We start from the raw sequence: 25,516 nt of genomic DNA, 5'->3' as shown, positions 1-25,516 counted from the left end.
CTTTGAATCAACACAGCCCACCACAACGCCGGCCGTCGCTCCATCCATCTACGTAACGAACTCGATGTAACGCCGTCCTGTGAAACGGCGTCGCGTCTGGAACGCATCATTAGCCGCTGCAACACTTTCCGGTGATTGTTGCTTGTGTTTTCAGTAGAAACGAGGGGCAAATGCAGCGACGCGCTAATCCTGCTGTGGATTTATGGATGCTTTAGCTCATTAGCGCCGCAAAACTGGAAGCTAATCCCACCACCCTGCAGATTCACAGAGTTTTTTACCCATCTTTCTTCTTTCTTTCTTTCTTTCTCTTTTTTAGCTGGCATTTAAAGCAGCTTGTTAGCCTCTCGCCGTGCTGCAAGGCTAGCTCCTCTTTTCAATGTGACGCTAATTCGAGCGTAGCGATGGGAGGCGAGCGGCCAACGCGTCCATCCCGGAGTCTTTTTTATTTTACCGTTCTGCGTCAGCTTGGTGGAGCAGAGGAAGCTGGTGATCCAGAAGGACTCCTTGGTGCCTTTCAGGGTCTGGTTGTTGGACGGGAGGTTGGCCTTGGAGAACGGGAGCCTCAGGTAGCGCGAGCAGTCGGCCAGGCTGGCGTTCTCCTCGCACTGAGGGGGTAAAAGGAAAGATTTGATTTGCTGTTATCTACCGTTTTATCGTCGGTAAATGTCACAGTAATCGCAGAAGTCTTGTTATTTTTAGGGGTTTCGTGTTGAGCCTTAATGAACACCTGAGGCCAGCGCTGAAGTCGCCACACGGTTTGGACCCGTTCCACTCGGGCTATTTTGAGTCTGGGGGGGGAGGAACTAGGCCACGCCGGTTTGATTGAGTTTTTTAAGCGACTTCCATCTGCTGTTGGAGCGGGGCTTCATCCGGTCTCCTAACCCGAAACCGGCAGCGTCACATTAAGACGGTCTGGTCGGACTAAATCTAGCAAGCCTGACAGGAAATGATGACAAAAGAAAAATAAAGGAGAAACTAAACTAAACGGAGAGTAAAATAAATCATCGGAATTCTGGTCGCAAGGCTGGTGAATAAAACGTACGAAATGTCGCCACAAAAAGCCTGACGTTTCTGCAACACACCCTTTGGCTGCAGCTGAGGAAAAGCCTGCACCCTTCAATTATTGGGAATTACACCCGAGATGGTTTCACAGCAGCTTTTTATCCCAGGGAAGTGGGGGTTGGGGGGTGGGGGTGGGGGTGCAGGTCATTTTTATTTGGTAGGAGCTTTTAGATGTGGTGAAAACCAGATTGTGCGAAAAAAAAAAAAAAAAGTCTGCAAAAGGCATTGAAGCGGATGTAAAGGTCACGCTAAACGCAGGGCAGGCTTTAAAATGAAAGTTTAGACAGCGTGCGTCTGTAGTTTCACCACATTTACGCTGGGACTCCTCGTGAGCCGTCTGTCGGATCCGTGAACGCACAACGGCGTGATAACAGGGCGACCGCGTTCAAGTTGATTCATGGCCGATGAGTCACATAATCATATACAGTAAAGTGATCCCGTCCGGCGTCGCCATGGCAACACCAGTGGGAAGCCAAACAAGTGGGTTAAGACAATCTGCGAACGCCAAGGTACCAATAAGCAGAAAGCGGTGCTTCTTTCCCCCCCCCCCATCTTCTTTATTGTTTAATTAAATTATTGATTAAATTAAATTATTATTTATTATTTAAATTATTATTTAATTAATTTAAATTAATTTAAAAATTTGAAAAATTATTGCTTTATTAATTTTTTTTTTAAAAGTAGATAGAATTTAAACTGGATTCAGATGCAAGAAAAGAAAAGAGAAGCTTCGCTCTGGCGTTGTGCAATTATTACCTTATGGATAATGAGCTCATGGGTTCCATCTGGCAGAGTCCTGCCGTCCTCCTGCATCAGCGGCACGAAGGAGTAGCCAAACAGTTTCTTCTCTCCCTTGTCTTTAGCTGTCAAACAAAAGAACACAAGGACGTGACGCCGAGCCCAAAAAAAACGTACCGGCAGGCAAACAAAAGGATTAGATCACCCAAAAACCCCGGTTACGCATCGGAAAACAAATGTGTGATTTCTACCGAAACTCAAATTGGTATCGCTGTCGAAGAGAGAGAGAAGGAAAACGAGGGGGATGCAAACAATCCGGGGCTTTAAAAAGAAATCAAACTCATGCGAGAGGAAGTGCGAGTCGAGTTATTGACAGAAGAGGCAGGAAAATAAATTAAAGTGGGCTCCTGTTTTTATTTTTTTTAAAAGAAGCTGTGGGCGTAATTTGAATCGTGAACACGTTTAATCCGATTCACGCTCAGCTTCGGCAGTAAAAGCGCAGCGGGGGGTAACGAGAGCTTCATCTGGGTTATTTTTTAATCAGTAATTGCACTCTTTTTCTTTTCTGTGCTTACGTTTCAAACCCGGGGGGGGGACTTTTTCCAGGCGGTACAAGTTTCTGCAGCTTTTTTTTTTTTCGTGCACCTTTTCTGCAGCTTCGGGCGCCGGCAGATTAAGAGAGATTAAGTGTTGCTGGGGTGTTAATCTGAGCGTGGCGGACCGGGTAGAGATTGATGTGGATCGTATCTCGAAGCCACGACGAAGTTTTAATTGTCTGGGAAGCTCGTCCAGACTTTTTGGGGTGTCTGAAGCTGTGAACAAGGGAGCAGCAGTAGCGCCGTGAATATTAACGCACTTATTCTAAGTGATCAAATACAATACAAATAATTACCCAGAATGCCGGACTCCCTGCGAGTAGATTAACAATTAATAGAGAAAAACAAAAAAAAAGCATATTCGTAAAAATTAAGCTGTCTAGGGGGGGCATTAACTACCAGCTGCTAATCGCGCTTCTTCAGGCAGGTCGCCCCCCCGGGGTTTGGGAGCCCTAATAGCACGTCTCCTCAGTTTGGTGTCACTACAGGTTTAAATTGGGCTCTTTATGGGCAGCAGTGTGAGCAATGGCAGTGATAATAATGCTTCTATATCTGCTGCCAGCAGACGCTCAGCCTCCCGGCTCGGCAGCAGGGGAAAAAAAAAAAAAAGCACAATAATATCTGGATCTGCAGGAGAGTGAAAGCAATATTTTGGCCGGAGTTAAAGTTTTGTCTCATTAGGAGGTGAGACGTTTGGACAAACGGGTCTCATTAAGGAAATGCACAGAAGAGAGAACGGCGTCGACTCGGGCGGCGGCTGCCAGCCTCCAGGCTGGAGGCCTGTGGGGGTTGGAGGATTGGAGCAGACAGGAAAGCGAAGGGTTATTGTTCTTCTCTATCCCCGCTCCTCTGAAATAATAATCTATTAAAATCCACCCGGATTATAATCTGAACAGAAACGGCGCCCAGAGGCAGCCCGGAAAAAGTCTTTCTGAATAAACGAGTCTGGATCCAAACACCCCGGAAGTAAACTCTAAGAAACAATGACAACGTTCAGCATTAAAATAAATCTATTTTGAAAAAAACAACAATTTTTTTTTGTTGCACCTCGAAAAACCCACCCAAGCCCACGTCACGTAACCATGGAAACAAAAGAAAACACAACAAGAGAGGCCCTGCTACGATGCTGCTTTGGTTTTATTTGTGTGGGTTTTTTTTAAATTGTGCACCAAAATCGTTCACCTAAGCTCAACTTGTAACCATGGAAACCAACACAAACACTCAGCGAATGATTCACTGATCTTACTGGAGCAGTGTCGGAACTCGAAGCGGACGTGCGACCCCCGGAACATGTCCACCGGGATGGGCAGCTTGATCTGCTCCGCCCAGCGGGGGCTGTTGTTGTGGTACAGCACCAGGGAGTGGTACTCGTCTGCCCCCGGTTCTCCTGCCCCGGCAGCCACGTGACCCTGAAGACAAAAGCAGTGAGGGGGGCCGGGGGCAAATAATGAATGAAAGAAAGACCAGGAAGTGAAGACAGGAAATGAGCTAGAGGAGGGTTTGTGTGTGTTACAGGCCGCCGTCGCCACGTAACAGTCTATTTTCTGTTCTAGGCAGGCAGGAAACCACAGAGGCAGACTGTCACAGATACGGGCGACACTCTGGAGGGGCGCTCATCTGGGTCAACGATATTTAAATGAAGAGCGCACCGCCAAAATAAGAGCATGAAGCGTATCCCCAAAGAAAAGGTTGCGTCCTTAAACGGAGACATATTTCCCAAGCAACGGCAACGGCGTTTACCTTGAGGACCTGTCCGTCCACATCCAGGACGTAGACGGTGATCTCCACGTTCCGGGCGACGCTCTTCCCGCCCTTCTCGAACTCGCCCTTCTCCAGGGTGACGTAAAGGTCGTTCCTCATCTCTCCTGCGAGGACAGGACGGGGGAAACGAGGGGAGAGGCATTGATTATGCATACAAGAGGGCATTATTATTAATGAACTGGGGCGCCCGGTGATAATTCTCAGCATAACTCCTCCTGACAGGGGGGGACATCATTTACATTAATAACATTTAATGACCACCGGAGAGCAAGGCGGGAAATATTCCACTGGAAGGGAATATCTATTGTCTTGTACACACGTCAGTTTGACAGAGTCATTTTAATAAAGCCTGATTAAAAGGAAGTGTTTCACTTGAAACCTCTCAAAACAAGGAAATGCAGCCTTTTGTTTTCTCCGCCTTTCAGAAAATATTTTCCTGCGATGCATCGTTCAGATTTTTGGTCAATTATGATGTCATAAGGCATGGATGCAAAACACAAGCCACACCCACTCATGGAATGGGCGTGGCTATCCACATTAATTTACATTTAAGCCACACTCACATATTCATGCAATGACAGCGGGTTTACAGGAGTACCTTTTTTAGATGAAATCTGGGTATTTCAGCGATTATAATACAGAATATTTAAATTTAAATTGTTAAAATGTTCCTGTTAATTGAAATTGTTCTGCTCTATTTCACTTAAACTGCTTTTAAATGCTTTGAATTGCCAAAACATTTGATATTATCTTCCCAGTATAAATAAAAACAAGACAATTCCCACACAAAGATTGAGCCTGAATGCAACTGTAAACATGGAAATGAAATAAAATAAAAATAAATAAATAAACAAATTAATTAATTAATTAATGATAATACAATAAAATAATTAATAAAATAATAAACAAATAAACTTCTTTTCTTCTTGTCGCACTAGGGGTCACCACAGCGTGTCATCCTTTTTCCATTTTAAATGAAGGCTCATATCTGTTTGGCAAAGTTTTTTATGCTGGATTCCCTTCCTGCCACAACCATCCACATTTATCTGGCTTTGAGACCAGCCTACAAAAGGGGGCGGCCTTGCTAAAACAATAGGCCTAAATCTTATCTGTTACCATGGAAACAGCAACTGTAAAAAAACACACACTTGAATAACAACAGGCATCACTTCACGTCACGACTGACACGTGGTGAGTGAACTGAGTCGTGCTCGCGGGCCGACAATGAGCCGAGTGTTTGTGGGAGTCGTAAAAAAAACAACCTCAACTCGGGCCTTTTTCTTCAGAGCGCCGCCGCCATCTGCCAAAACACTGAAGTGAAAATAATCCCAGGAAGCCGAACGAACGGATCTGTTTTTGTTTGCAGCGCAGCTGAATCCACAGCGGCCGGGTGAGGAAGGCACACGTCGACTTCCTCCTGCAGGGGGGAAGACGGAGCGCAGCGGAACGCCTTCTCTGGTCGGACGCCTCGTGTGTGTGTGTGTGTGTGTGTGTGTGTGTGTGTGTGTGTGTGTGTGTGTGTGCTCGTGATATCTCCATCTCTAGAATCAGCATTGATTTTCTTTATTGCTTTTAACAAAAGTAACCATGGCGACACGAAGCAATAAACAGCCTTACTGTACATTCGCTTCGCATAGGGGTCGGGAAGGCATCTCATATACACACACACACACACACACACACACACAGGTAGGTTCTCAGTGTACAATAGGAAAAAGAGGAAGTAGGACGGGTGAGCAGAGAGGAAATGAGTGATGATGCGGGCGATACAAATCCAGAAAAGAAAGACATAAAAAAAAAAAAAAAGTGAGTTAGTTTCCTCTGAGGTTGGGGCGGGGGGGTTCAGCGCTGAGGGTTTGTCCTCAGACGGAGACAAAGAACGAGGCGCTGAGCGTGAATCTGTGTTAGTGAGGCGCCGGGGGAACCGCCGTCTACCTGCCCGCCCAGACGACACACTTATTTCAAAATAAAAGTCCCACAAAGTCTGGAAGCACCAGTCCCGACGCGACCTCGCCTTCTTTTTACATGCACGTACCTCCTAGCGATGGAGGACGCGTTACCGTGGCAACCACACAGCCGAACCCCGGGGGGTTCTCGGCGGTGGTGTGTGTAATTTGGCGGCGCGGTTCATCTGACGGACGGCGTCCCTCCTGAAGAAGCCGTTTCATCTTTCTGAGGACGCTCTGAGGTGGAATTCACGCAGCGGGAAGGGACGCAAAGTGTTTCCATGGCGCCCGCGGTGCATCATATAATGAAGGTCAAAGCTGTCGACGCAGAAATGTTTCTAACCTTAAAAGCACGGCGGTCTTTTTGTTAGATTTATTACGTCTGCGGCGACGTCTGAAACTCCAGTTTACGATGTCGCCTTCACGCCTGGTCCCCCCGATAAGATCGTAACGACGTGGAAAATAGAATGTTTTATGTTTTCAACGGGAATAGGAAGACCTTAACCCGGAGATAAATGGGATGACCTGGATCTGGAACGACTAACTCTGTCGCTTCCATGATCGTAAGACGCCGCCAGTGATTCGAAACCCCAAAGATGAGACCTCGCCGTCTTACCCGGCATGATGACGTCAGAGAAGCCCAGTTTCCTGGTGATGGACACCCCCCGGGTGAACAGGACCATGTATTCCCGCCTCAGCTGCTCGATGTCTCCGTGGAGGAGCTGGAGAGCCACCGCCAGACCTGAAGAAAAAAAAACAAAACGTTAAAAACATGTCATAACAGGAAGTCAAACGGGAGTGTTTTCAGTTTTATTACAGCGTGAACTCAACTGGAACGAACCTCCGATATCAGGACAAATCAATAACTTCATCAATCAACAATAAAAAGCCGACGTATATTAATCAAGAGAAAAATGCGTCTGCTTGATGTCCGATGAAGCTGATGAGGGGGATTATTATTATTATTGGGGATGTTCTCCAGGAAATGATGGGAGGCGGCGCTGAAATCGTTCATTATCTGTGAGAGGCTTCAGTCGCCGGAGACGTGACTTGTTTGCAAACCTGTCGAGCCGAGACCGGTTCGACAGACACTGTTCGTCACAGCGTCTGTGCAGCACCGACGCCGACACGAATGTCAGGCGGAAAGGCGGAAGGCTTCTACAGCTGCTAGCGTTAGCGGCTAATCCGAAGAAGAAAAGCAAAGGGAAGTGTCTTGAAATTGGGGTGACCCAACAGCGTTTGGAAGTCTTTAGTCAAAGTCAAAGTCAGCTTTATTGTCAAGTGTACCATATATACACGACATACGGCACAGATGAAATTACAGTCCTCTCTGACCCAGGGTGAACAGGCAGTACAACAGGCAGTACAATACAGGCAGTACAACAGGCAGTACAACACAGGCAGTACAATACAGGCAGTACAACAGGCAGGACAACACAGGCAGTACAACACAGACAGTACAACACAGGCAGTACAACACAGGCAGGACAACACAGGCAGTACAACAGGCAGTACAATACAGGCAGTACAACACAGGCAGTACAATACAGGCAGTACAACACAGGCAGTACAATACAGGCAGTACAACAGGCAGTACAACACAGGCAGTACAACACAGGCAGGACAACACAGGCAGGACAACACAGGCAGTACAACAGGCAGTACAATACAGGCAGTACAACACAGGCAGTACAACACAGGCAGGACAACACAGGCAGTACAACACAGACAGTACAACACAGGCAGTACAACACAGGCAGGACAACACAGGCAGTACAACAGGCAGTACAATACAGGCAGTACAACACAGGCAGTACAATACAGGCAGTACAACACAGGCAGTACAATACAGGCAGTACAACAGGCAGTACAACACAGGCAGTACAACACAGGCAGGACAACACAGGCAGGACAACACAGGCAGTACAACAGGCAGTACAATACAGGCAGTACAACACAGGCAGTACAACACAGGCAGGACAACACAGGCAGTACAACAGGCAGTACAACACAGGCAGTACAACACAAAGTATAAGCCTTTATCCTTGGATCTGAGGCTGAGGGAAGGTAAACCAAACCCTCGTATCGTTCAGAGTGAACAAACAAGATACGTATCTCTGAGTTGTTTTGAACAAATAAAACCCTGATTCTCCCTCGTTTTTGGCAATCGTTTCTACATTTCATGGGTGATCTGTCCGGGGGTGTCGGTAGGAGTAGAAATAAATATCAGTTAAAGTCAGTTTGGTCACATGGTTTGGCTCAAGCCATCCTCTGGTTCCTCCTGGAGTCACTTTAATTCTTGCAAACCTATAATTATAAAACACGCTTTTAAAAAGCATTCGTGATTTTGAGATATCTGACTTTAAACCAAATTTATACCCAATAAATGAAATATTGGCAAATTGGATGAAATAATTCTCAAGCCGCTGTCAGTGGAGTCTTCCATCGCACACACGACCCTATTAGGTTCTCCAGAGATGTTGTTTTGTTCTGTCTGAGTCTAGTCTTGCTTGTCATTGGCATTTTAACAAACAAAGGAACACACACACACACACCGACACACACACACACACACACACACACACACACACACACACACACACACACACACTAACAGGCTGGAAAAGCCACCGTCAGGCAACAATTGGACCTTCAATCAGCTTCATTACTATTCTGCCTACCGTTGACCTCATCCAACTTGAACTCCCTCTTCAGAAACACAACAAAACACTAACAAAAGTGTGTCATCGTTGTAAAAAAAACCTCTTTTGTCGCTACCTACGCTGGCGTGGACGTGGGAGCTGAATTATCCACCTAATCCAACTCACGTCGGTTTGGATTCTTGCGGAATAAAACGTCTCCCTGCGTGGATGGTCTCTCGGCCTCTTCGCCACCCAGCGAGGCCAGACTTCTTTTCTCTCCGTTGCTAATTTACTGCTAACAAGAGACTTCTGGAACACGGTCAGGTCTGCTTTAGAGGAAAACCACCCAGGAAGAGTTGGATGCACGCATGCCCCCTTCTTCTAATTGTCCTCCTCTTCTTTAAATCGTCTTCTCGGTTGACTTTACAGGAGGAGACGACGGCCTGTTTGTTCCAGGCGTAAACGTTCTCCGAACATCTCGAGCTTTTTTTATCCCACAGCCGGATCGTTTAAGGCATTTAAGCCACGTGAAGTCATCCTGAATCTCCAGCAAACAGGAATCTAAAGATGCAACGTAAGAATTTTGCATCTCGAGTGATTTTCTTATTGTACAATTTGTGTCGCCAAGGCTATTAAAGAGTGTGTGTGTGTTGTGTGTGTGTGACATGTAATTAAAGAAGTCAAGAAGGGGGGAAAAAGGAGGGCAGAAGAAAATTGAACTGTCAGAGGAAATACGATTCTTATGAGTTCATTTGGATCCGACAGACGAATGGATCTCATAACACCTGAGTGAAGCCTAATGTTGCTGCTCATTATTTGGAAATTAAAAAGGTTGCCACTCTGTTTGTAATGAAGGTATCGCTCTCGGTAAAATCAATGTCGACTTCAAGAAAGAAAAAAAAAAACGGTCAGAAAAGGTCATTTCGGAGCGAATTTGAAAGTTATTTGTGACAGAATCGCACTCTGAAAACGAAAGGGATGAGGAAAATGAGTCCTTTGGTCGATGTGTTTCGCTGACTGAACGTTTGTGTGGGTTTCCACTTGTTGCATCCATCAGCTGAGCCATCATCCTCAATTTGCAAGCATAACGGCGTCAGGAACAAATAATAGCGGCATCTTTACGTCGTTTGAAGTTTAGACATCAAAGTAATACCAAAAAAAAAAGAGAAGAAGTCAAAGGACGTTTGTTTGACGTTTGAAGAACTGGATGTTCCGAGTCTCCGCCGACTTGTTGCCATGGGAAACTGTCGATGCTGTTGTTCGTGGTGATGTGAAGGCGGCTATTTATAAAATAATTCATCTGAACAAATCGTACGAGAAGCGACCCCCCCCCCCCCCCCCGCAAAAAAAAAAAAAAAAGGACGTTCTTACCGGTGTTGGATCCCGACAGGTTGTATCTGGAATTGGCCTTTTTGATGATGTTCTCGTGGATTTGAGACCACTCGCTTTCTGTGTTACACCTGAGATAATACACAGATACGTGTGAGCAACATCACATTACATGAATCACAGGTTCGAGAAACAATTAATACCCCTGAATGGGACTAAAACCAACAGTATTTAGTCTTATTTAGTGCGTAGATGTCTCAAATCATTCATCTGACAGTCTCTTTACTCGTTTCAACAAAAAGCGCTTTCATGTCGCTTCTGTCGGTAGACGTTTCTTTCTTTCCCTCAAGTTCAGCAACAACAAAGTCTTTTCATTTCCTCTGAGTTAAAGGAAGTGCCTGAGTTACCGCTAGACAACCAGCCACCGCAATGATTCAGAAAAGAGATAAGAAGCTCCACACGCCTGTTAGCGTTGACTTTACACTTTGGTCTTCGCACAAATTGACCAAACAGGATGTTTATCAGCCGTTGAAGTGTTCAAATACTCCCTTTACAGCAGCGGCGCGGCTCAGTATTTGGCAGGAAGGACTCACGCGTAGACTTTGAGCAGGTGGTCGTCCTTGGAGTCGGCGGTGAGGAGGTCGGCGATGCTGACCACGGCGCAGCCGAACGGCCTCCGGTACTGAACGCTGCACAGGTTCTTCTTCTCGCCGGCTCCCATCCTCCCTGTGAACGCGATCGCGCAAAGACGAATCGGGAGTCAGAGCGGCGAAAAGCACCAGAGAGGTAAAACAAAAAAAAGTGATGTAGCGCTCAGCGGAACAAAGACGAAGACGCAACTCCTACCTATTCTGATGATGTGTACGACGATGTAGACGTCTTTCCTCAGATCGCTGCTCCCCAAATCCTGACGGGACGGGAAAACGTATTTCAGAAAGAGACTTTTCCGTACGATCAAAGCTTTTACGACGCTTCCCAAACTCACCACGAAAAGCGTGCATTGTCTTTCCGTCTTCTCCGGCGACTTGGGCAAGCCGCTCTTGTTCAGCTTGACGAAGAATCGTTCGCTGTGGAAGAGGAGAGAGAGGAAAAGAATTTAGGTCGGAAGTGCAAGTCGGGGTCGACCACATCCAACGGGATCGGGGATAAAGATCAGACACGGCGTCGGGAACGTCAAACGGGGGAAAAGCCGGGCGGTGGGAAGTCGGATCTACAAACTAAAGCTGTCAGGAAGAGGAGGAGGAGGATATAAAATATTCATGTTTGTCTCTCTGATACTTTTGAGACTCCGTCGACGAGCTTCCATTACAAAAACATACAATCTGTCAAGACTCCCAAACTGGGTTACATAAAACTGCTCGTGACAATGAGGCCATTATCCGCCGGGGCGAACGAGAACGAGAAAACGAAGCGGCTAAAAGCCGCTAAATGTCACGGGAAAATGTCAAAGGTCAAAAGGTGTCGTTTAGAGGGTGAAGACCAAACTGTCCTCGATACCAGAGAAAACGCAATCATGCAATCATTTGGAAATGTCGTGCAACCGAGCTAACGGCTAACGCATCTACATGCTAATATGCTAATGTTTAAGGCTAGCAAAGACGTTCACCATTGCTGAGCGTGCAGTGACTCCCACCTGGAAATCATTCCCCATTAGCACTTTTAATCTACTTCCTGTCATTAGCCATGGGTATAAAGGTTCACCTCCTGCATTTAAAGCATTAGCCAGAGGCTAACCTTAAATATTGACCTGACGGGGGGGCTAATCTAAAAAAATATTTCAATTCAGCCTGAGGGAATCGTGATGGATGCATACAGGAAGTGGATACAATCGAACATGAATGACGGTCCCGACATTTTTTCACGTAGCCGACAAACACCCGTTGGATAAAGTCTCGCTTTAAAATCCCACAAGTTCACAGAGGATGAACCGGATGAACCGTCTCGGAATAAAAAACTCCGGCCTCAAACGTCCTCCTCTCGGCGTAGGCGGGAAAACGATGTCGGGGACGGAAACGAGCTTCGCATTTTCGTTCTCTTTGTACTTCGCCTTTTCTCTCGCTTTCTCTATCTGGAACAAACGCTCCCTGCTGCCCCCCCACCCCCACCCCCCACCCCCCTGTCTCATCCTGGCTGCCGAAGCTAAGGGCTAATCCAGTTAGGTGACTTTCACAGTCGGCCGATAAGCAGAGAGGAAAAACCTTGTAATGCACCAACGTCTGACAATGAGCCGAGTCTGTGGAACGGCTAGCAATGGTGGGGGGTGTGGGTGGGGGTGGGGGCGCCGTAACGGCACAAACCCAACGTGAACACGCCAAAACAGATCCTACACAACTGGAGTTTATGCAGCGAGGATAGATTAGCATGTTTTACACCAGTATAAGCTATTAAAAGCTCCTCCTACACGCTAAAACTCACTCTGGTGTAAATAAAGGTTCTGTAATTTAGCGTTGGGGGTATGTAGGACAGCTGGCGCTCACGTTTTAATTAATTAAACTCCTGATTATTAATTATCCAAGTGATTTTTATGACATTTATCCATTTTTTTTCCCATCGCCAAGACCCGTTTTTTGTTTTTTTTTGGTTTTTTTTAATTTAGCATCTCTTGCTCCCGCTCCCTCCCAACTTTTTTTCCGGGAACATTTTATCCGACCATATGGAGACGGATTCCGACACATCAGGCGTTTAGATTTGTGCACGTTTTCCTGCACCCTAATTAGAGGTTTACTGTAGAACCCCAACCTCCAATTAGCAGCCACTCCTGCAAACACAGACGCACACACACACACACACACACACACTCTCGTAAGCCACCCCTCCCACCGTTGCCGCGGCCACCAGCTCACCTCCACCCCGAGAGGGTTGACGCAACGATAATTTATAAAACACGCGTGAAGTTGAGTGATTTCTTGACCATGTCATGATCGCCGGGTTCCAGCCCAACGCTGCAAACTCAAGGAGGTCGGGACGACGACCTGTCACGTCGAGGACGAAAGGAAGGACGCAACGGATTACGACCGCCACGCCAAATCTGATGTAAAATTCTAGGATTAAAACGCGGAGGCAAAAAAAAAAAAAAGGAATGCGGCCAGTCATCCGTGGGCAACCTGCTTCAGGATGAGTTTACAGCGAGCGGGGGAAGTGGAGTGAGCAAAAACACAGCGAAGGGTCTCCACATTGTTGTCAGAAATATTTGAGCTGGAACACAACAGGACCATGTGTGTGTGTGTGTGTGTGTGTGTGTGTGTGTGTGTGTGTGTGTGTGTGTGTGTGTGTGTGTGTGTGTGTGTGTGTGTGTGTGTGTGTGTCATGCTGGATAGACAGACAAGGAGCTTGTATTGAACACAAAGAAGCTGCCATGACGCCCTGGGACTGCTGGTGTTGGCATGGTACTGAGGCGACGGGTTGGACCCCCATCTGGTCCCTGGCAAAGGCACGCACACACACACACACACACACATGCACACACACACACACACACACACACACACACACACACACACACACACACAAGAGAAACTACCAAGCACGGGAGGGAAGCATCGAAATGGCTCGGTGCCAGGCATCTCGTGTAAATCTGTGTGTGTGTGTGTTTGTGTGTGTGTGTGTGTGTGTGTGTCTGTTTACGCGTGCGATCCGAGAGCGAGAGACAACATTGGCGAGCTGCCATGTTTGAGATTTTTCCTGAAAGACGGATCCGCTGAGGCGCAACGGCGAAGGCCTCAGATCGCCTTCGCCCCTGCAAGAACGGGCGGGAATCAGCTGATTCAAGGAAAACAAGACCAAATCGGGGGGCAGGGGAATGTTTCGTCATCTTCTAAACGCGTCATTCGCCGATGTTCTCAAGATTCTAAGCTGTAAATCCAAAGGAATGACGTAAAGTGTGAGGGTTAATTCCTGTTAGCCGTGAGACAAGAAAAGGCAAACAAAAGGCAAACAAATCGAGGAACGCAGGCGAGAAGAAGGATATAGAGATAATGAAAGAATGATCGTAAGATGACACCACTGGATGCTAATGAGCCACATCAAGACAGAATAAATAATAATTAATGTACAAAAATCCACTTTAATTATGGTATAAACATTTTACTCCGCTTGCTTAAAAAAAAAGGGCGGATCTTTCCCTCTGCAACATCCAAAAAAAGGCGGGGTCCAGCGCGCTGAGCTTCCGACTGCCGGAGGAAAACGAGTCACGTCAATGTCGCCCTTGTTTCCTCCGATGCGTGCCCCCCTCACCCCCAAGGGGCCGGGGAGGGGCGTCAAACAAGCATGACTTATCAAAAGAAGCTTCAGTTGTCGCCGCGCTCATTTTTCAACCCACTCGGGTTTTTTTCTCCCTCCAGAAGAAATCCACTTGTTTTGTGAGGCGAGATGGAAATTATGTCGCTTTGAACTATGAATCCGGGGAATTTAAACACAAGTCTTGTATTTTGGCCGGCGCCCAAACGTCAGCGACGCGGAATGTGTGAGCAGAGACAGAGACGATGTTCACTTCAAGGGTATTAAGATCTGTTATGTGGGCAGCAGGACACTTTTTATGGGGCGAAATACGACCTCGTCTGCTTTTATAACCTGCTTCATTTCATAAATCAGGAATATAATTAGAGCGGGAGGCGTGACGACGAGATCCATAAAAGGCAAACAAATATTTCGAGTAAAAGGAAGCAAAAAGTTAACCAGACGATCATCTTACCTGAGTGGTTTGTTCTCCCGCCCGTCGTAGATGTGGAAGAACACCTCTAGCTCCTCCCCCAGGTTGGCGCTCATCAGGCTCTTCATGTGGACAAACAGGTGATGGGTGCTGACGGGCGCCGGCGTCTCCTTCTTACGATGCCGGTGCTCCATCTGCAGAGAAGGGAGCATCGGCAGCATCAGCACCGACTCCTTCCATCGCAACATTTACGTTACGCGTTGGAAAGGTTTAAAAAATAAAAAACTGTGTAATCCATGAGCTCCAAATCCTATAAGATCATCAAATGGTTGTAAAGTACAGATAATACCAACATGTGGATGCATCTCTTTTAATACGGTTTATTTACAGTCAGTGTTAAATAAAGAGGCTGTGAGACCTCCCGCCGGCAGAGAGGAGCTTTGTTAACGTTTTAAAATAAAGCATCTATCTTTAAACAACAGAAGGAAAAATTTCTTTTTTTAAATTATCAATCAAGATGAGAGAATTAAAAAGGGAAATCAGAGCTTTAAAATTTTGATTCGGCTTCATTTTTGTGTTTAATATCGGACGCTAAAATAAACCGACACACACACACACACAAAACAAAAAAAAAAAGATCAATAAAGTCTCAGAGTCTGGATCCAAAACAACACGTGAACTACAGCTCTGTTCACGAACGCATCGTCCTAATCTGCTGTCAGCATCCAAAACACAAGGACACACACACACACACACACACACGCACACACACATATATATAGAGCACCAGATGGCTGGTAGATCTGCTGCCAAATTGTGCTCCACATTCACTTCTGTAATGGGATGGAAAGAGATGAGGAGGACGACAGGAGCGAGCAGACAGTTAGCCTAGCGCATCAGGAAGACTGGAAGCTTTTAGTTTTGAGCAGAATTTGTTAGAAAATGAAATAAAAAATAAAAATAAAATTCTTATTTTCCTTTTTTTTCTCTTTTAGCACCACTTTTTTTGGGACACGTAACACCCCAGAGGTCACGACCTCCCTGCTGACGATTGATTTCTACCCTGGGCTCCAATTCTTGGTGCTGGATCTGAGTTTGTAGCGTCGAAAATTGCAGTTATTAAAATAAATGGGCACGCATTTCCCAATTTGGCCGAAACGCTCAGAAATAATGAGACACATTAGCGATATCCCAAGATCACTGCCGTCTGGAGGGACTGTAAACACAGACACCCACAAAAACGACATGACGGGGGTCAGACAGCGCCTGCTAGGCCAACAAAATGCTAAGCTACACCGTCTCATTGAAGGTTTGGGGTAAGAAACGCGTCAAAACGCTGTAATATACTTGAAAAAAAAGCATCTGCAAGATCCGTCTCCCGGTTCCTGACAGCATGACGACGTCCGAGGAGGCGTAATTTATAGCGTGGGACTTTAATGCGGTGTTACTGCCAGTGTGTCATTTTAGATGTCTGGTTATAAAACTAACCGCACACAAAGGATAGAAACGACAGAACGACGGCAAAGAGGTTTAGAGAGTGAGAGACGCTCGCTCCGACCGCCTCATTGTTCCGCCGTCAAACACATTAAAAGGAGTTAGAGGTCAAATGGAGACCGAGGAGGAAGTCCTCCCTCCCTTTCATCACTCACTGTTTCCTCTCTTTTTAATCTCATGGGAGGGAGACCAATGGATTTTAAAGGTAGAAACAAATAAAGGATGGAACTGGAAAATCGTAGAATTCCTCCAGGCCGGATTTGCTGGAATATGGCTCAACCAATAGGAGACAAATTGCCATATTTTAGAGCAATCATTTTATTTTGAAATACAACTTCCTGTTTGATTTGCTGTATATTTCTCATCTTGCCTCCATCCTTCTTTCTCCTTTATCCATTCTTTAACATGACGTAGAAGGAACACTAAATTTTCCCACACTGCCGTTTCATCACACACACACACACACACACACACACACACACACTAGGTAATCCCCATCTCAATTTAATTGAGCCACAACACGGCAGCGCAAAGACGAAAACAAGGACGCTGCTCTCACACACAAAGACCTGAGAGAAAACACTGATGTAATTTGGGCTCGGTGTGACGGGGTGTTGTGTGTTTGTGCGGATGGATGACAGGAGCGAACGCCGCTCCCTTTATCCCGCCTCGGTGTGGGACGATCGCTTTCATTTGCTCAATTTGTGGAACATTACGCCTGCTTTTGTTTCGTCTGATAAAAAAAAAAAACAAAGACAAAAAAAAAAAAAAAAGGAAGAAACAGACGGATTAAGAGCTTCAATTACCCCTGGAAAGCTAAAGCCGCCACAATGTGTGTGTGTGTGTGTGTGTGTGTGTGTGTGTGTGTGATACAATTTTCCCTGCATTGTATCAGGGCAGAGAAGTGGTTGCCACGGTAACAGCGGTTGGGACCTGAAGAAACTGGGAAGAGGCAAGGAGCAAGGAAGGAGAGGAAATAAGCAGGATGAGACTGGAGAAGAACGAAGGGAAAGATTCAGACGTTTAATAACTAGAGTTGGGGTTTTTTTTTTATTATATGATGTCACGACCCATCAGCTATTAAAATATCCTGTTTTTATCTAATATTTATGTATATTTATGTACAAACTTTGACATTAACACAGCAGGATTGAAAGAATATCTGCTTAACAGTTTCGCCAATTGGCATTTTCAAAGTACGGAATAAACCTTTAAATTTTAATCCAAACTTTTGTGCATTTTTAAACATGGAGGAGAAATTCTTAAAGTCTTCCTTGCAAGTGGAAATTCCAAAGAATTCTAAAGGTTCCCTTGGTATCTGTAAGGAATCTTGACTACAAGATAATTCTGCTTATTTCGTCATCCTGAAGGTAAGTTTGTCCACACCGGTGCAGTACTGTCGCAAACCATCGGGGGCAGTGTAGCGACAAATCAAGCAGGACATGACAAATGTCTGCAAACGCGATGTAAAAGAAAAAGTGATTGATTTAAGGGCCTTAAAGGTCGCTGCAGAGGGTCGGGGACTTCGATGGACAACTCGTTCGAAACGAACATGTTTATTTTGTCGCAGAGGAATCGCTCTGCCACGCGACAGCTTAGAGGAAGAACTCTTAAGACTCGCTAGCGATGTCGAACAGCTTCTCATATCACTCGAGAGGACGAGTGGATCAGAAGGAGAACAGATATCCTCCAGCTGTCTGCTGCGATCGCTTGAAGGGCTGTTTAAAACAGTTCGCTCAAAGCGAGCAGCAGCTGCAAGACTGAAAAAGTAATTTTTTTTTTAACGAATTGTATCGTGTCCTCCGTCCTGTGTCTACCACCACTTATCCTGTTCCCCATCAGCAGCACCGGAGGAGCAGACGTTCTACCTGAGGGTGGGTTCAAGAGGGAACAAGGATAAAGCCTGAAGCGCTCACCAGTCTGTAGAGCTCCGTGACGCTGATTTCATCCGGGTCCACCATGCTGAACTCTCGCCTGGGGACCAGGTCCAAGCAGAGCTGCCTGGAAAACAGATTAACATGCAGGGATCAGACGGATCATATGGAACAACTGCAAAATCACTCTTCAAGGTGGTTCCCACCCACTAGTGACATTTACACTCCAACCAGACCTGTAGGACCCCCCCACATGTGGTCCGACTGAATCAACTGGACAGAGATTAAGGTAAAAATCTCTCTCCCTTTACCTCCTGCTAGACTTTATCTTTCCCATCATTCCTGCTCTCCTCCATCTCTTCCTATCCTCACCCCCACCCCTCTCTCCAATTCATCTTCTTCTTATTCCCCTTATGGATGACCCCTTGTCCCCTTGTCAGCAATAACAGACAGGCCTGGTCGGCCATACCCCAGCAAGAGACTGTCCTCCTTCCCCTAGCTCGGAAGAGGGTGAACAGAGAGAAGATGGCGAGTCAACTGAACCGACGTTTTTTTTTTGCCCCAACGGCACGGAGAGGAAAGGGAATGGAGGGTGTTTCCAGGACAAGGAGGGAAGACTCTTGATTGAGTTAGGAGTTCGTCTACAAGGACAGCGGCAAGAGACGACCAAAGACAGCGGAGGTAGAGAAAGAGTCTGAGAGGGATGGACAGAAGAAGCCGAAATTGGTTGCTGAAAGTCGTTGGGGTCCGGTTAGCGCCGGGGGAGACAGGTGAGAAGGAGTGTGGGTGGGGTTCAGGCAGCAGGAAGTCAACGATGATGGCTGTTTGTGTTTTATGCCCTTTCAACAACTGCAAACCCAACAACTCAATTGTTGTTGGGTCAGAAGGCACCAGAGATTGACTTTTATTTACAATAAAAGCATGAAAACTATGTTAAGAGTCCAACATTTGTCTTATCTCGACAAGGATTAAATTTCAGTCCGTCCTGCCGTCCTTGGAAAGATAAAAATTGACAGAAGAAAACCAACATGGGGAAAGGAGTCTGGTCATGACATCTGAAATCAATCTTCTTGGATCTTTTTTTATCAGGGCAATAAAAAGTAAATGTTTCTGGTGTACAACTGTGTTACCGTGCAGCAAGAAGACGACTTTTACAAAAAAATAATAAAGCCATCTGAATGTTCCCTGAGATGGATTTCTGCTCTTGAGTAAACCTCTAATCACTGGTTATTGGATTTCATAAAATGTAGAGTGAGTTGAATCCAGCGGCAGAACAAGGGGCAGAAAAATCAATCCAAAAAGTAGCAGCAAAGTTAAACTGATGAATAATGAATGACCTGAAAAACGACCCTAACAACACAGATAGAATCTTTTTGACTTAAAACTGCAAAAACTGTCCCAGAAGGCATTGCTAGACTTTTAAATAAGAAGAAGAGAGGTCATCCTGGTACTTACTCGTTCCCCCAGTCCAATCGGGCCGTGATGTGCTGCTTAACGTCCCTCATGCGGTCATGGGTGAGGTGGCCCACCAACACCTGCCTCCTCAGGTCCAGGATTTCATTCATCACGTGCCAAAGTCGGTGGAACAAATCCCCCTCGTTCTTCTGTGAAAGGAGGAAACGGTTGGGGAAAGGAAAAGGAATTGAGAGTCGGTCTGAGGCAACGAATGAAAGAGAAATCAACAAGAAGGAAAGATTGACAGGAAAACGAAAGAGCGACCCAGTTGTACCAAATAAATGAAGGAAAAGAAGGGGCATTAAGAGTCAAACGCTGAAAGACGAAGACTGAGGAACATAAAAAGGATTTGTTCAAATTAGCCGTAGCATCCTGCTGCTTTTTTGCAGCGCTTCCATCCGTTCAATCAATCTAGCTAACGAATGCCTGATCGTTTGAACCGCCGGCTTCACGTCTGTTGGACTGATGGTCCTTTCTTACCACATACAGCTGCTTCCACATGGCGCCCCAGTCCCGTAACGTCGACGTCATCTCCGTAATGACGGAGTCTTCCACAGGGATGACCGTCTCAAATTGCCTGTAAAAAGACGCAACCAGGCCTTAAGAGTAAAATCCAAACATCCAACAGTTCCATTCGCCCACCAAGAAGAAGAATTACCCTTTATTCTTGACGTGGGCATTCTTCAGGTGGATGTAGCTCGATGGGAAGATCCCCTTTGGGAAGAAGATAACACAGGTGGGTCCTTCATTTCTGTTAGCATTCACTGTAAGCATGTGGTTATCAGGGCTAAGTGGATATTTGTGAAGCAAAAGGCAATCGATCTGAACAGAAAGAGGCAAAATGAAGGCGAGGATTGGCCACAGGTGAGTCAGACCTTTAGCAGATGCTGTCCATGCATTATCTGTCAGTCAATAGCATTTAAAGGCAAAACTTGCATCATTATGGAGGGGATTGCTATGCTTAAATGAGGCTGTCAATAAGTTATCAACAGAAAAAGGCAAATAAATCACCTTGACGTTTGGGTTCTTCAGGATGAATCCTCGGTACCAACCTGCAGAGACGAAAAGCATCATTAGAATGTTCACTTTGACTTCATCTACTGTTTAGACACAGGTAGAGAAATATATGGAAATATAGTCTTGGAAACAACTCGATGATATAGAGAAAGATGCTTGTGTTACGTAGGTTTTAGTGAAAGTGAAGCAAAACTTTGGATTTTCATTCCAATTCAGTGAGGAATTGACAATCCTTTCACTCTGATTGACGCCGAAGTTTAAAATGTCAACGTCATTGTAGACTCTGTAGACTTTTTCTCTTGCAGTGACCACAGCTTCATGCACAACAAAGTGAAACCAATGACACAGGAAGACAAAAACCCAACAATTGTCACCACAAACGTTCCAGCAGCTGCAAAGAAACAGATGTGACCAAAAAAAGGTTGCAAAGCTGAATATGCAAACACTAATCGGCGCTAGCTCCAAATTAGCACGAGATGAGTGCTCTCACAAACCCCAACGTTGATCAGAATGATTTTTAAAATTATACTGGATGTGTTTACCAAACAGTCAATTGAAGCTCCTTCAGATCATAGCATTAGCTAAACAGCTAAAGTGTAAATTTATTAGATTTAGTGTTTGGTGGGTTTAATCTGAGCATCCATGACTCAGGTACTTCCAAAGAGAACGCCGATGTAATATTAATTACATCAGTGTTATTGTTTTATTATATAACTCATTTTCAAAAATGAGTTATAATAAGACATAACTGTTAGCTATAGCAACGCAGCCGTAAAAAAAAAAAAACCCACTGGGATGTCAAACCTAGAGGAGAAGCAGGTACAGGCTGACTTGGGGTCAAAGGTAGCTAGTTGGAAAGGTGCCCTTGAGCAAGGCACTGAACCCCACACGGTGCTCACAGGACGGTGCATGGTTGCCCTTTCTCTGTCTAGTAATCTATAGACTGTAAAAATGTGCTAAAAGTAATGGATAGTTAAAATAGTTAGCCAAGTCAACGATGGATTAAATAGATAACTTATTGTAAAGGACAAGCAGCACAAACAGCTAGCTTAAAGTATTTAACTAAAGTTTTACATCAGTTTAACTCTACAGCCTGATTTTTTTTCGCCAGCAATTAGCCTTAACAGACAGGAGCCACACGTCAGTCACAATACTTTAACACAGGAAGTGTCAACGGCATCAGCAATTAGTCTGACTCCTCTGCTTGCAGGATGTTGATTTCATTCCTCCGTTGTGCATCAAACTTTCCTCTGACTGAGTTATCGTCTATTTCCTGTCAGCGATCTCTCACCCTCGTCCCTCCGGCTGCACGACCGACCGACCGCTCGACCGGATGATTCTTTTTGTTATGAGCAACGCCTTCCATCTCTTGAAGGGGAAGTGAGACGGCACGCCTTTGTGCACGGATACATATTTGTGGTCAAGGTGTGAATGAGGCCTGCTGAGGTTGGGTGATTTCAAATGATGCGGGAAAAAAGAAAAGAAAATACAAGAGAGGGGAAAGAATGCAGGAAATAAAAGGGGTTTTTTTGAAGAAAAAGCATGCAGGCCCTGATTGGAGAGACAGACGGCAAAAGAAAGAGAGCAACCAGAGGAGAAAAACAGACTCGGCGTGGGCAGGAAGGCGAAAAGCCGCCAGTCTGTGGTGCAGGAAACAGCAAACATTTTGCTCTTTTTGTGCAAAAGCTGCACCACAAAATCCTTCAAGGAGACAACTTTCCCCGGCAGCATCATACCTTCACACTTCTCCAGGATCTGCACCGTGTCTCCGATTTCCAACGGGAGGCCATGCTGGACGGTCCCTCGGAAACTGGCCAGCACTACGACAAAAAGGACACACACACACACACACACATGCTCGGTTAGTTTTGACATTAGTTATGCAAAGGTCCCGAGCAAACAAGAAAACAGAAGCCGGAGAGGAGGTGCGGTCGATAATCTGTGTAGGTGAAATAAAATCAAAGGTGGAAAAATATCCCTGCAAAAAAGCTCAAAATAGTAACGCAGAAGCTGGACTTACATAAAACACATTTAGCATCCTGCTAACGCTAAAGATGTAGCTTGTGTGAGACATGGAGGATGGAAGAGTAACAACACTGTCATCCAGAACGGAGAAGAATCCCACTGCAGCTAAAGAATTTAATTCCTTCTGCCTGCAGGGCTCGTCCGATGCACCTGAACGCACCGTTCCAAACAGCACTGAGAGGATTTAAACCCCAGCTTAAATATAATCCAGCTCAATTTTTAAGACACGGCGACTAACATCAGGAGACCTGACTCACGTTTTTGTTCAATAAATCCAAAAACTGACAAAATTCTATTTTGATCGGCGTCCTGTGAGGCAGAAAAGCTGTCTTGGAGTTAATTTTACAAAATAAAAAGAAGGATAAATGGATTGATTTTCATAAATCATAGATAAATGTCAAAATTCATGTATTAAAACTTGTTATTTAAAGTTAAACAGTTAGAAAAAAGGGAGTTTCTTCGCATCAGAGCAGCCCACATCCCGACAGAGGTTATAAATGAAATTCCTTCCACCCACTCCATCATGCTGACGGTGACAATAGCATCCAGACTCCCTGGACCGTCTGAAACTGGATCTGCGTTTTATTCCGTTTCCTACAGGAGCCGGGAAACGCAATCTTTACAAGGGATTTGTCACGAGCGCACATCTGACTTTGTACTTCATCCAAAGGCCAATCACTCACAAACACACACCGACACCAAGGCAATCGCAGCACACACACATTTAACACTCACACTCTGTGCCCAATGCATGAATTATCCAAGTGACTTTCCCAGCTGCAGCCGACTAAATTATTCAGTCTTGAGCTGCCGTGTTTGCTTTCTGCTGCGAGACAAACGTCAATCCGCCCGCCACCTGCTGCCCGTGTAAGACTGCCCATCGCCCGGGTATCCGTCTGACAACCCGACCGCCGAATGAAGCCCTCATTTGTCCCAGCATTGCTTTGTAGGGTGCAACAGGAAACAGGAATGGGCAGGGCAATAAACTGCTAGAAATCCATTTATGCTAACAAACAATGTTTAAGAAGAAGAAACACTATGGCGACACATAGTATGGCGTCCAACAGGCAGCTTTTGGAGGTCGGTGCCTTGCTCAAAGGAACCTCAGCAGTGCTCAGGAGGGGAAATGGTGCCTTTCCAACTCCAGTTTCCAATTTTTGGCCCATGCCAGTCTTGAACCGGCCACCCTCCGGTCCCCCCAAAAAGTCATTGGTATCCTTTGAGGACAAAGTTTCTAGACGTCATCAAAAAGAAAACTCTGATACCTCAAGACACCCCCAAAAAAATGCTTTGAGTTTGATCCTGTGTGACACCGGGACGGCTGGGGTGGAGCCAGGCTATCCAGACGCTACGCAGACGTTAGCCTGGAAGAGCCAGGCACTAACTGGGTGGGGGGTAACAATACGGACTCATCCTCCAGAGGAAGCGTGAGCGGCGGGTTTACGCTGATGCGCTGTGTCAGCCTGTTGACGCGCTGTCAAGACTTCACCGCGAAAGCGAAGGTCGCAACGGGGCTAGCCGAGCTTGCACCGCTAGCTCGACCTCAGTCTACTTTGGCTTTTCACACGCTGCAGAATTGTTTTGTTCTGTTAAACCGACCGCCAGACAAATTAACCACACTTTAAATTTTATTCTTGGAACCGTCTATAGATTTATTAACAAAGAAAACGATTACGATCTGCAGCGCTGCCTCTGCAGCGCTGCCTCGCCTATCTTGATCCGACGAAGCTGAAATCAGAGGTTGCGTGAGGACATCGTCGCTGCGATTCACCTTCCTTCATCGAGACTTCATTTCTGCGCTGCTTTCAAGTCCATTCTGCTGATCTGACATCCCCAGAAAGCCAGCAGCCCGCTTCAGACTGGCTCGTGTTTCAAGTCGCGGCCTGTCAAACCGCGTTACATTCGGTTTGCTTGTCACTCCGTCGGAGACTCTTAGAAGAGCAAACGCCGCCACGGGCCCCCGAGTAAAGAAACAATATTTTTTTTAAAAACAACACTTCTTTCAAAATAAGGGTCGACTGAACGCCACCAGGGATCAAAGCTCGACGTTATGTTGCTGCTACGCTTGATTTTACAGATTTCACCATGCAAGCAAAAACCGTGAAGACACCGTCGATTACCGTTTGAGCTAAATCACTTTGCAAATTCCACTTAAAGCACTCGTTAGAGTGGCTTTTAACCTCATTAGTCTGCCCCTTTCTTCTCCCTGACTGATCTGACAATGATTCCAGAGAATAGTCCACCCCCACGTGTTCATTACACGGCGTTTATATCATTAATATGCTAATTTAAAACAGCACCGCAACTGGTGGTGCTCCGGTAGCTGCTGCCAAATGTATGGATCATGAATATTTCATTGCCTTGTGTGGGAATATAAGTTCAATTTACCAAATAAACACATTTGCATGGATGCACAAAGGGGGAAAAAAAGGTTGCTAAGTCTTAAGAGGAGGAAGATTGAAATCCAAATTGGGGAACGATGCTGGTTTTCATGCTGTTTCTGGAAAAGCAGGCACCTAATAAACAGATCTAAATGTTAACTGCACCAATAATTCTGTCCGCTGCACATTCAGCTCTCTGTAGGTTCACCATCCAAAAGCAAAGAGCTGCCAAACCAATAGAGCCTTTGATTCCAGCAATGTGACTAAAACATTCCTACTCTGACCAAAACCAGCTCAGCTATGTTTAGTCTCAGCCAACTGCGTGAACCCGGCCTTCCTTCTGAAAGGCTTCAACCGTGCGTCTTCAAGATGCCGGCAAGTCGCGTCAAAAAATGATGTAAATTCATCCAGGTTGGATGCAAATTCAAAGGTTGAAGTCGGCCTCCAAAAAACGGACTAAATCTGGCACGCGTGTTCAGACAAAGAGGTATGAATCGCGCTGCGGACAAAAGATGTACCGGTGGAATCACCCAAGAGGAACGGCGCTT

The 25,516-nt window shown here is 45.8% G+C and overlaps 1 protein-coding gene across 4 annotated transcripts in view; it reads right to left on the bottom strand.

Moving 5' to 3' along the window:
- The window catches only part of dock4b (dedicator of cytokinesis 4b), a 70,736-nt gene that overhangs the window by 27,511 nt on the left and 17,709 nt on the right, over window positions 1–25,516 (bottom strand). For all 4 annotated transcript variants that reach the window (XM_068306503.1, XM_068306504.1, XM_068306505.1 and 1 more), the window contains exons 2-17: window positions 22,299–22,382; window positions 20,557–20,597; window positions 20,204–20,259; window positions 20,026–20,122; window positions 19,546–19,694; window positions 18,133–18,217; window positions 14,765–14,916; window positions 11,060–11,141; window positions 10,921–10,981; window positions 10,668–10,800; window positions 10,117–10,205; window positions 6,720–6,845; window positions 4,137–4,261; window positions 3,643–3,805; window positions 1,819–1,925; window positions 452–605 (exon numbers count right to left, since the gene is read on the bottom strand). In XM_068306503.1, the coding sequence (XP_068162604.1) occupies window positions 452–605; window positions 1,819–1,925; window positions 3,643–3,805; window positions 4,137–4,261; window positions 6,720–6,845; window positions 10,117–10,205; window positions 10,668–10,800; window positions 10,921–10,981; window positions 11,060–11,141; window positions 14,765–14,916; window positions 18,133–18,217; window positions 19,546–19,694; window positions 20,026–20,122; window positions 20,204–20,259; window positions 20,557–20,597; window positions 22,299–22,382 (1,704 nt within the window). The remainder of the gene's footprint in view (window positions 1–451; window positions 606–1,818; window positions 1,926–3,642; window positions 3,806–4,136; window positions 4,262–6,719; window positions 6,846–10,116; window positions 10,206–10,667; window positions 10,801–10,920; window positions 10,982–11,059; window positions 11,142–14,764; window positions 14,917–18,132; window positions 18,218–19,545; window positions 19,695–20,025; window positions 20,123–20,203; window positions 20,260–20,556; window positions 20,598–22,298; window positions 22,383–25,516) is intronic.

Source organism: Antennarius striatus, chromosome 22, assembly GCF_040054535.1.
Source record: "Antennarius striatus isolate MH-2024 chromosome 22, ASM4005453v1, whole genome shotgun sequence".
NCBI classification, from domain to species: Eukaryota; Metazoa; Chordata; class Actinopteri; order Lophiiformes; family Antennariidae; genus Antennarius; species Antennarius striatus.
The sequence above is the reverse complement of the archived record's forward strand: the minus strand, read 5'-3'. Positions and strand labels throughout refer to the sequence as shown.